This window comes from Acartia tonsa, chromosome 7, assembly GCF_053477335.1.
Source record: "Acartia tonsa isolate MP-2025a chromosome 7, ASM5347733v1, whole genome shotgun sequence".
Classification (NCBI taxonomy): Eukaryota; Metazoa; Arthropoda; class Copepoda; order Calanoida; family Acartiidae; genus Acartia; species Acartia tonsa.
Window position 1 is genome coordinate 12,198,386 of NC_137266.1, and position 12,876 is coordinate 12,211,261.

A 12,876-nucleotide genomic window follows, 5' to 3' on the forward strand; every position below is an offset into this window, starting at 1 on the left:
ATTTTATGAAAGCCAGTCAGGGACAAGTTTTAGCAAAATATAGTGCTATAGCGCCATGGAGGGAGTGGACTTTGGGCTGTTTATTAAAAATAGTAATACTAGTCCCCAAAATAAAGTTTTCTTATTCGTTGATCTAACAACTTATTGAATTTTGTTTCATTTAAATGAGTGTTCAAACTTTCCAATCAATAATTATAAGCTAAAGAAATTACCTCAATTTATCGGCCATTGTATTTTCCCTTTAGAACCCTGATTATATCACATCAAGCAAAAACCCATATTTGCAGGGTTATAAGGAACAGGACAATGGCTTTGAAATTCATTATTTTTAAACTTTGGGTATTAGAACAAACTTTTCTTATATGAGACAGCAAATTAATTGCTGAAAATCTAGATAATTTTGTGGCGTAATTTTGGCGTAAAATTGTTTTGTGTTGTAACTATAGAGAAGTGGGTAAGAGGGGGAGGGGGGTAAGTGGGCTAAGTTGCAATTTTCAGGGAATTTGTTTGTCAGAATCATGGTCCATTGGCACTGCAATTTTTAAAAGAACTATTAAATAATTGGTGCTTGCGTGCATATAAATATGTGAATACTGGACCAAAAATAAACCCACCCACCAAATAAAAAAGCAAATTAAAAGCATAATATAAGGATGATACCAAAACGCTAAATGCTAAATTTGGGTATAGTCCCTTTCGTAACATCGCACCTTATGGGGCGATTCTTCGTATTTTTCACAGTAGCTTTTCTCCTGTTTCTAGCACCTGCGCTGCGGGGGGCTCTAACCCTGCGGGGCCAATTACCTAACCCTGTGAAGAAATCACCTAACCCAATATAACTTATCCTAACCTAAAATAACCTATAAAAAGCCATTTTAAAATACGACGCATCGCCCCTTATGGGGCGATGTTACGAAAGGGACTGTTCCCCTAAATTAGATTTCCAGAATAAATGTTGCCATTTGTGTTGAAAACATGAATGAAATTTAAAGTTGCCGCATCGCTAGACTTTTAAACAGATTTACCCCTATACTCAATTTAACATTTTAAATATTTTACAGCCAAGTTAAAAGTTGTCATATGCTGAAATATTCATTGCATGAATTTAAGTTTGTTCAAAACTTCAAAATGATTTAGAATTCAAGGGATTTTTTTTCGTAATAAATAGATTAATACTTAAATCTACTATAATCACGCCCCTGGATGCTTCTAGTGGCCAAAGGGGGGAGGGAAAGTCGACATAACTCCATTTTATTTTGGTTTAGAATATTTATTTCTCGCATCGTATTATAAACGGATTTCAGCGGATATAAAATGTACAATTATAAGATTAAAACCAGTTTTTTAGCCCCGAGATGCCGAAGGCATGGGCTAAAAAAACTGGTTTTAATCTTATGATTGTACATTTTTATATTCGTAGAAAACTGGTTATAATACGGTGCTAGACATATTTTTTCGTATGGATGAGAACCGGTTCCTGTCCACCGGATTCGAATGAATACGAGAAAAGTAATTAAAAAAAATTAGGGGGGGGGGCATTATTTTAAGGGCTATTACTATTGGGAGATTGCTGGTACCTTCTCCTAAAACAGTTATAAACTTTCATAAGACCTATGAGAAGTTACCCTGTAAGGTTCAGTGGTTAGAGAGAGATCCTTCGGTACACAAACAAAGACAGACATAAAGAGATCCTATTTCTTTATTATAAGGATTATGGAAATATAACTCTTGCAAATTTATCTCACAACTTTTTTTTCTCAGTGTTTTATTTGTTGTAACACAATTTTATATTTACTTTTGAGATAAAGACAAAAATACTAATAATCATTTTTTGTGTTTGTTAAGTACATATGCAAGCATCTTTTAATGGCATTTTTTTCACTATTATCTCAGCTTCTAATAGAGCTAGAGGGCTAAAAAATGTGATTTCCATTTGCCTCTTTTTCAAGCAACCTTTATTTTTGGATCATTTTACTTGAAAAATTAAAACGAACAGTTATTTTTGGTATATTTTTGAGGGTTTTTCAACATTTCACAAATCATTATCAATTAATTCTGAGATATTTCAGGAAAACAGACAAACACACATTTACATACTCTAATATACTTTTTTTTAATAAAAGTCTTTGACCATTGCTTACGTCCAGTAAGGATAAAATTTATTGGTCTCCTAACTCTCGCCAAATAGAAGAACATTAAATTAGACTAACTTTTAACAAAATTTCCACAATTTTACATTTTACTTTTAGGGAAAACAGTAAAAGTGTCTAACTATGACGTCAGAAAAAATTATCAATTAACCAATGAGAGGCCGCTATATATTTTACCATTGTGAATACTGGCTTCTCATTGGTTAATTGTTAATTTTTTTCTGACGTCATAGTTAGACACTTTTACTGTTTTCCTTTTAGGTTTAATATTACAAACAAGTTTTCAATTTTGTATACAAAATGGAAGATTTTTTGATCAATAATCTTTTGGAAGGCAGAAAAGCCTTAACAAGCCGCCTAAGCGATCCTAATACACTCATACTTCCAGATACTTTAGTATTACTATACAAATTTTTACCTTTGGAAGTCCAATTTCAATTTGTACTTCTAAACGACCAGGTCTTAGCAGAGCGTCGTCCATCATGTCTCGCCTATAATAGATTATCGTGAAATAAATCCATATAGATATTACATCCATTATCTATTTACTAATAATGAGACTGTTTTAGAGGGGATAATTTTCCCTCACTAAAATTTTAGTGGGGCAAACTGATTTAGTGGTGCAAATTTTTAAAAAAGAATTAACCTCATGTCTTAGCAAAGCGTCTTCTATTCATTAATATAGCTTTAAAGAGGAGTTTAGATAATTGTACCAGCTAGGAATGGGACATTTTAACTTTTTTCTGGTCCCCAAAGTTTTATAAAAAACACGTTCCCTCATACGTTGTCTTCATATCTTTAAGTATAATGATAACGGGTTGAGCCTTTTATTGAACAAGGCTTATTTCAATATCTTTAGCTATAACGGGGTGTAAACTGTAAAACAATATAAGAGCAAGCGTAAACCTCAATCTAAATGTTCTTTTAATTCTTTATCTACATTTTCATTTAAAACATGCAGTTTGGCAAAAGTTTAAAAATAATTTTGCATAATTTATGACTCCATAAAGGGGTAATTTACATATTTTCTAGACTTCATACGAAAATATTCAGGTCTCTTTGCTAGACAATTTTATCATTTAAATTGATTTTTCATTACTTTTTAGCTCAAGATTTAACATATAACAGTTTATAAAAAACCACTTTATATACTGCATAGATACTGTAGAGTTTAGGGTATACATTCTATAATTAAGATAAAAATAAGAGTATAAGTAGTATTGTATAAATACTACACATAAAGTCAACCCAAAAGCATTTTGTCGGTGTCTTTAACAAGGACCTTAAACCTCTTTCATTGAGGGGAGGTAAATAAACCCCCGTATTTTAGTTGTGTGAAAGGTATTTGAGAAAAAAATTGGGTCCATCAATTCTGATTTGTTCATTTCAACCACTTATTGTTATCGACAGAAGGGTTAATATCGTGTCTCATCATTGGGGATGTACATACATGTATCGGCTCTATATCACCCTGGGAAAATCCAGATACATTTTGAAGCCTTTCCACCCCCTAGAATAGAGTTAAAAAAGCATCAAGACTGTGATTTTTTCAACAATCAATGAATCAAATAAAAGTGTACCTGTTAGTCATACCAATGACGAGAATGTTGTTAAGCTGGTCAACACCATCGATCTTTGACAACAGCTGGTTCACAACAGTGTCATTTACACCTACAAGAAAAATATGGGTAATAGACAGGGATCTAAAGGGATAAGACAACGGCCGATAAATTGATGTACATTCCAGATGATGATACACAAAATTATTCATTCTGTAGAATGAAATTAGTTGATGAATCGTGTGGACACTCAACTCAATAAACCAACCAATCAAAATTCATTAAAAGTCCCCAAAGTTTGAACCAACAAATAAGAACTGTTTATTACTAAACAGCTCAATGTCCCCTCCCTGCCTGGGTTATATAATTTATATATTTTACTTGAAGATTCGCCCCCAGCCTCTAGGGGCTTGTCCCCAAGATGTAATGGAAAGTCCCCCTCCTATATAGAATCAATCTTAAAGCTATTCTTTTTTTGGCATTGAACTGGGCTTAACCTCTGTTGTAATTGAAATTAAGTCACTTAATACAGAATTTTTTTGTGAACACATCAGTTTCCAAAAAAATAAGGGGGGAATTTTTTCTTTGAGGTTTGCATTCTTCTCCCCCATCCCCCCTCACACAAGATAAAATCTTTAACTCACTACAGGACCAGTAAGTATATCTCCCAAACCAGTTCAGTGGTTACCGAGAACTTAAGTTTCAGACGGACAGACAGAATTCGTTCTACTTTGTAGTATAGACATAAGGAAAAATAACTTTTATTATTAAAATTACATTCCATGTATACATGTAAGTTAATTATTTTGTTTTGTAGTTTATTTTGTCTATAAAATTGAATGTTAGTCTGTAAAGTTTACAACCAGAAATCCTACATTAACTAAACTTTTCTGTTATTTTTAGCAAATAAAACTATAATATATCTATTTTGGTGTTACTGGGCAAATAAATAAGGAAATTCCTGGACCCCAAAGAAGGTGAAACTTAATCGAATGTGCTATTAGGACCTTTCAAAGAAATGTCTGTCACATTATTCCTCAACTCAAAATGTCTGTACCTATATATTTCGTCAACAAATCCTCTAAAATTACAAATGTCGTCTCTCTAAAAAAAATGGTGACAGAGCAAATTAAAATATGTATGCATTTTTGTTCTTATATTTTAAAATGTCTGTACATGTGTTTCCTGCAATCTAATCAAAAATATTGATGTGATATCCAGAATTCATTTACAGTTCCAGAAAATTATTCTAACACAGCAATTTCAGAAATGTCTGTATTATTGTTCCCATATTAAAAATGTCTGTACCTGTGTTTCCCGCAACAGACCCTCTGGCCTTGCAAATGGCGTCTATCTCATCAAAAATGATGATATGAAGTCCAGAGTTTGGTCCCATCCTCTTCTCTTCCTCCTCTGCATCCTCAAAGAGGCGCCTGAATAAAAAAATCAGGAATCATAAGGGATAAAGCAATGGCCGATCCATTGCTGTACATCCCTAATGATGATAAACAAAATTACCCTTTTGTAGATTACAACTAATGGTGGAAATGTTTAGACAACCAACTTAATGAACAAACTATCAAAATTCAATAAAGGCCTCAAAGTTGATAAGATAATGGATAAGAAAACTTTGGGGACTAGTGTAATAAACAGCCCAATTTCCTCTACCTTTCTGAAAAAAAACACTAATAAATGTATTACCATTGGCGGTCAATCAGACACAATAATAATCCAATTAAAAAAGCAATTTTTAGCAAACGAAGATATTTGTTTAAATTTAGTCACATATGATTCAATCCCATAGTACTCGTTTGTATAATGTGTTACTATTGCTCTAATTAGGTGATTGTTCATCTAGACTTTCTATATTTATTAACTTTAGAAAATGAGGGGTTAAACTCTTGAGGGACTTTAATAAGTGGATAGTTAATTATCGTATCTTATTATAGACAGCTTTCCGCGGATATTACAATTGAAAAATATAAGTTTAAACCAGTTTTGTTAGCTTCGGGTATTATTTTTATGATTTTTATTTTAATTTTCGTGGAAAATTGTTTGATAAACGATATTATACATGTTTTTTTCAGTATGACTAAGAACCGGTTCAAATCCAGTTTCGCTGTCCTACTGGAAAGGAAGTTTATTCAAATTATCTATTTTAGGATGGTGTTAACACTCCCTACATCCAATCTAACTAATAATTTTTGGTGTAATATAAAAAATACATTCGATAATAAGCATTTAGGCCTAAATATTCTTAAATATAAAAAAATCAAGGTTTGAATTTAAGTGATTAATTTCGTGGAAGATGTATCCCTCTCCTTTCTGTTTGTAAGGTGTTTGTTTAAAGAACTTAAGATACAGGCTTCATACTTGAAGAATGAACTTTGTTCAATAAAACTTTTGATTACAGCTTTTAGAAATTTGTTCAACAAATTTTATGTACATAAATCCACGAAAAGAAAGAAAAATTTAAATGCCTTTGTTGGTTTTTTTTTTACAACGGTTCTTGGTTGAAGTTTATATTTATAATAAAGGTAGTAGGACAAGAGAGGTAAAGTCTGATTGAGCCAGTGGGAGAATCCCATCGAAACCTAAATTAAAGCTCATTGGTTGAAATTGTGTACACATTTCATTACGAACGCATGTTTTTTTTTCATTTCATACATGGATAAAAGTCAATGATAATGCACAAAATTATCCCTTTCTGTAGATTTCAATTAGTAGTTGAGAGGTTTGGACACTCAACTTCATGAATCAACCAAAAGTTCCCAAAGTTGTTAAGCTAACAAATAAAAAAACTTTGGGAACTAGTGTAATCAAGTAATCAACAGACCAAATTCCCCTTCATCTCTGGCAAGATTATTTGCTTAAAACTTTATTTAAGTAGCAGAAACGTGTTTGAGGCACAAAAATTTAGGTTACTTAATAAAGTTTTCCTTACATAAACCTAAATTCATCTAAATTTTGTTTCCATGCAAGCTATTTAGATAAGAATTCAGATTATATTCTATCTATCTTTTTATCTATGTAACATTTATTAGATGAGCGAAGAGGACTATCAATTTCAATTTTGAAGGGGAAGTGTACATCCCCCTAATTAAAGGTAGAATTGAAAATATTTGCGCGCTTCGTTTCAAAGAAACATTATTGACTTTTGAGTATGTTAATTATATATGGGAGTGAACACCAAGGATCTAAAGACAATTGCTGATAATTTGATGTACATCCCAAATGATGATGCACAAAATTATCCCTTCTGTAGATTAAAACTACAAAAAATTGAAACTTTTGGACACTCAACTAAATGAACCAACCAATCAAAACTCATTAAACGTCTCAAGGTTGATAAGCCAACGAATATAAAAAAGTTATCATAGACTTTAGGGACTAGAGTAATAAACAGCCCTCCTTGATTCCTATGTATCTATCTGTACAATATACCTAATATTAGCCTCACTCTCTCCAACATATTTATCTATCTATCTGTACAACAAACCTAATATTAGCCTTACTCTCTCCAACATATTTATCTATCTATATGTACAACATACCTAATATTAGCCTCACTCTCTCCAACATATTTATCTATCTATATATACAACATACCTAACATTAGCCTCACTCTCTCTAACATATTTATCTATCTATCTGTACAACATACCTAATATAAGCCTCACTCTCTCCAACATATTTATCTATCTATCTGTACAACATACCTAATATTAGCCTCACTCTCTCCAACATATTTATCTATCTATCTGTACAACATACCTAATATTAGCCTCACTCTCTCCAACATATTTATCTATCTATCTGTACAACATACCTAATATTAGCCTCACTCTCTCCAACATATTTATCTATCGATCTGTACAACATACCTAATATTAGCCTCAGCCTCTCAAACATATTTATCTAACTATCTGTACAACATACCTAATATTAGCCTCACTCTCTCCAACATATTTATCTATCTATCTGTACAACATACCTAATATTAGCCTCACTCTCTCCAACATGTTGATCTATTTATTTGTACAACATACCTAATATTAGCCTCACTCTCTCCAACATATTTATCCAAAATCTGAGGACCATTCACAATCTTTGGCTCCCTTGCATTCAACATTTTACCTAGAGAAATAAATCAGATTAATTGACAATGCCTGCCATACAAATAATAATCATAAGAAATGTAAAACACAAATACAACACCTAAAACTGATAAACACTACTAGCGGGTGCGAACCTAGCATCTAATGGGTCTGTATTTCAAAGGTTAGGTAATAATCAAAAATAGCTTAAAACCATTCCAAAAGCTTTCCAAATAGACAACCTAAAAGGTCCAGAAGTAATCGAAATCTTAAGCTACAACCAAACAAAAAAAACCTTACTACTTTATAAAATGGGATAAATATGGAGTGCTCCAATTCAAGAAACTTTATGTAACTCCTTGCCAGGTGTTTTGTCATTTTTCTTTAGGGTATCAGGGCACACTACTATTATCATGAAAGAAAAGTATTTTGTGGCCTTTTGGCTAAAACAAAAATGTGGAAACAATATGAACCAATTAAAAATATTATATGATTATTAATATTTTTATATTGGGTATAGAATTACACTTAAGACCAAATTAATTGTGTTTATAAGGTTTCTTTAAAATTATCATACACTATTGTTACTAGGCTAAGAACTAATAATATACATACATAAACTAGCGGCTACGCCCCTAAGATTCGACCTCCCCCCATTTTCCTTTCAAGATTTATAATAAAAGAAAGAAAAAAATTGGGATGAGTATCTATTTTATTGCGAGGGCGAAGATAACCTCACTCAAAATACTTAAAAACCTATCCTGGACATATAAGAAGTTTTACTGTAAAGGAGAACCATATCGGTTTAGCGGTTAGTGAGATCCTTAGCTACAGTTAATGATACAGTAAAAATCGTTGCAAGATAAATTGTATTTGTTGCACTTTCATTTAGATCTGTTTGCTTATGCCTCTTTGCTGCCAATTCACTATGACTATAACTAAGTTGCTTCATATTTAACCAAAAGTAAGTTTTATAAAAAGAAACATACAAATACGCTACAAATAGGAGAAATTTTCAATAAATCATGGATATTAGATTATCGGACTTAAGAAGTTTATTTAAATCATTTAAAAGAAAGGCTTCAATTATGAAGACTATCTTTGCCATTAATAATTTACTAAAAACAAAAGATACGTGCAAAACAACAAAGTATAAGGCAGCTATGCTATATATGGAGACAAACTTACCAATCTGTCTAGCTATCAAAGTTGTTTGATACCATAACGTAAAGACAAAACAACAAAGTATAGAGTAGCTACGCTACTTATAAAGACAAACTTACCAATTTGTCTGGCCATCAAAGTTTTACCATTACCAGGGGGCTCATACAACAGGACAAATGGACAAAACAACAAAATATAGAGTAACTACGCTACTTATGAAGACAAACTTACCAATCTGCCTGGCCATCAAAGTTTTACCAGTGCCAGGAGGCCCGTATAACAGAATTCCTTTGACATGCTTACATCCTGACACACACACATATTAAACTTTTTTTATACTTTTTCCTTGTGTAATAAATACGGGAGCAGGGGCGTTCAAGCTTTTTTTTGTGGGGGGGGGGGGTAGTAAAATGGCGCGCGAATCGCGCGGTAAATTTTTTTACCCCCCCCCCCACCGAAAAAAAAAATTGGTGGGTAATTACGGCACCCCAAATTCGTTTGGGGGGGGGGGGTAATCCCCACTTTACTCCCCCCCCTTGGACGTCTATGTCAGGGAGGGTGGGTAACTTAGACTGTAAATTATACTGGCACCCAAAGTTTTATGAACTTGTTTTCTTCAAACCTAAAACTTGGATATTTCTATTAGATCATGATTGGTTGGTACAAACTGGCAATCAAGCTTATTCTGCAAAAATTTTATTTTGTCCTATTTAGAAGTTTGAATCAATTAACGTCCTTTTGTCGATCATATCCCTTAAAATGTTGCTATCTCTTGTAAGATAAAGTTCTTAAATTTAACAAATACAAAACATTGTTTTAGTTCTTCGTAGTATTTTTACAGTTTCTTGTGAATTTTATTTTGTAAAGAACAACAAACTCTGAATGAATCCTTCCCCTAAATTTTATGAACTCGTTTTGCCATAAGTTTATTATGATAAACAAAATTACCAATTCTGTTTTTTGGTGGGAAAGTTTTAATACTGCTTATTTGTACAATTTAACATTGACATTGAGCTATTTATTACACTAGTCCCAAAAGTTATATAATAGCGTTCTCTTATTCGTTGGCTTAAAAACATTGGGGAATTTTGATTGATTGGTTCATTAAATTGGGTGTCAAAACATTAAAACCACTAATTGAAATCTACAGAAGGGTTAATTTTGTGTATCATCTTTGGGAATGAACATCAATTTATCGAATGTTATTTTGAATCTGCTAAACTATCTTTATTTAGAATTGGTGCATATCAGGGATCTAAATGGATAAGACAATAGCCAGTAAATTGATTTACATAAATTGATGATACACAAAATTAACCCTTTTTTAGATTACAATTAGTGGTTGAAACGTTTGGACACTCAACTCAATGAATCAACCAATCAAAATCTATAAAAGTCCCAAAAGTTGTTATGCCAACGAATAAGAAAACGTTATTACATATCTTTGGGGACTAGTGGAATAAACAGCCCATTGTCCCCTCTCTCTCTCTGGGTGCATATAGCTTGACACAAGTATGATTAATAATATGACATAAAGATGAATATATTACAATAGGATATGATCAATTCTGATAAAGTTTTTATGTCATTTCTTTTGTCATTATTGCAGGCATATAAAGGGATAAAACAATGGCTGATTAATTGATGTACATCCCCAATGATGATAAACAAAATCACCTAATCAGTAAATTACAATTAGTCGTTGAATTTAGACAAAATTAACCAACCAATCAAAAATCAATAATAGTCCCCAAGGCTGTTAGGCCAACGAATAAGAAAACTTTACTCTAAAACTTTGGGGACTAGTGTAATAAACAGCCTAATGTCCATTCACTCCATGCATTATTGTCTTTAAGTAATATTTTTTCTGCTCTATCAAAAGTTGCTTTCTGTTTTAGGAACCAATTTAATTTCTTTTTAAAGATTGTTGAAGTACTAAATCTTAGAGGCTAGAAAATTTATTTTAAATACTTTAAAAATATAAATATCAATGGTTTTAAAAAGATTACATTAGAATTTTACCCTTTTTGTCATAAATGTCTAGAATTTGAAATCTGTTGACTTTTCAAGTGTTTTTTCTTTTCTTGAAGTACAAAAAATTATGAAGTGTATATTATATTAGTTATTTTTATAAGCAAGTAATGAGCTTTTTTGTTTATTGTAGTAAAAATAAAGGAATAACTAGACGTAATGAATTTTTAAAAAAGAATGAAAAGTTATATTTCTAAAATAAATGTTTTCTGTGTTAACTTACAACTCTTTTTGAGATTTTTATGCGCATTTAAGGTGAATAACAAACCAAAGTCCCATTAATTTGCAATAAAGACTAAACTCTAGCCAAATTTTGTTACAAAAGTAAAATAAAATAAATCCTTATTTGGCTCGTTTTCTTTCTCCCTTAATCCTAATTTCTAATTACATAAGTTTTTTGTAATTAATCCATTGTTAGTTAACTGTTTTATTATTCTTGTCTGACATTGTTAGAAGCCCTGATACTCTATAAATCATCTTGGACGTCTGTCTCCGAGGCCGAGATTTACTCGGCTGTAATACGAGATAGGCATGTAATTTTTTATGGATCTCATGTCTAAACGATTTTTTGTATGCTGTATTATATTTAGTTTTATCTATTTGTAAATCCATCTTTTCGTGTTGGAAAAATAGAATTTCTAAAAGCAATAGAAATAAGATTCCCATGACAAATGAGTATAAAATTATAATGAGTATCCTCCTATTATATAAAGTAGTAAACGGTTTTTGTCTGTCCCGAAGGATCTTGCTAACCGCTGAACCAATATTGTTCTCCTTTACAGTGAAGCTTCTTATAGGTCCTGGGAAGGTTTTAAACTATTTTTCGAGAGGGTGTCTTCATCCCCCTTACCCCCCAAAAATAATTTTATAACTCTTTTAAAACTTAAATTTAAAATAGGATGAGGTCGACTTTTCTCTCTCCTACCAGTGCAGTGGCCCTAGAGGCTTCTAGAGGTGTAGCCACTAGTAAAATTATAACTCATAATGCTGCTTATAGTGATATCTATGATATTTTGGGTACAGGGAGAAAGTTGCTAAAAAATCAGACACATAACGACATAAAAATGAGGAAAGTGAGAGGAGAAGTGGAAAAGAAAACCTTTAAAAAAGAGATGGATAATCCCTCATTTTTATGACGTCACGTGGATGATTTTTGAGCGACTTTCTCTCCATGCATATTTTGATGCAATTTGCCTCGCTTGTTATGTAAAAAATGATCTTGTTCAAGAATTGTTTATTTAATGCATTACAAAAAAATCCAATACTTTATTTATAGCGATTAAGGGAAAAAGAGAATAATAGTTATTTCTCGCATCGTATTATAAACGGCTTTCCGCGGATATAGAATGTATAATCGTATTATATCCAGCTTTCTACGAATATAAAAATGTACAATCATAAGATTAAAACCAGTTGTTTTTTAGCCCCTAGGTGCCGTAGGCACGGGCTAAAAAAACTAGTTTTAATCTTATGATTGTACATTTTTATATTCGTAGAAAGCTGGATATAATACGATGCTAGACATAGTTTTTTCGTATGGATGAGAACCGGTTCCTATCCACCGGATTCGAATGAATACGAGAAAACTAATTTAAAGTCACGTGATATTAAGAAATCTTAAGGGATAAGACAATCGTCAATAAATTAATGTAAATCCCCAATGACGACATACAAAATTAACTCTTCAGATTACAATTAGTGTTTGTAACATAAGGAAAAAGTCTATGGTTTGAAACGTTTGGACACTCAACTAAATAATAAACCAATCAAAATTCGATAACAGTCCCCAAAATTTCAAAGCCAACGAATAAGAAAACGTTACCATGAAACTTTGGGTACTAGTGTAATAAACAGTCCAATGTCCCCTCCCTCCCT

At 32.0% G+C, this 12,876-nt stretch overlaps 1 protein-coding gene across 1 annotated transcript in view; it reads right to left on the minus strand.

Moving 5' to 3' along the window:
* The window catches only part of LOC145324847 (vesicle-fusing ATPase 1-like), a 59,015-nt gene that overhangs the window by 21,642 nt on the left and 24,497 nt on the right, over window positions 1–12,876 (minus strand). Inside the window, exons 12-16 of the mRNA XM_080167538.1 lie at window positions 9,202–9,274; window positions 7,759–7,846; window positions 5,018–5,142; window positions 3,731–3,821; window positions 2,569–2,641 (exon numbers count right to left, since the gene is read on the minus strand). Of these exons, the coding sequence (XP_080023664.1) occupies window positions 2,569–2,641; window positions 3,731–3,821; window positions 5,018–5,142; window positions 7,759–7,846; window positions 9,202–9,274 (450 nt within the window). The remainder of the gene's footprint in view (window positions 1–2,568; window positions 2,642–3,730; window positions 3,822–5,017; window positions 5,143–7,758; window positions 7,847–9,201; window positions 9,275–12,876) is intronic.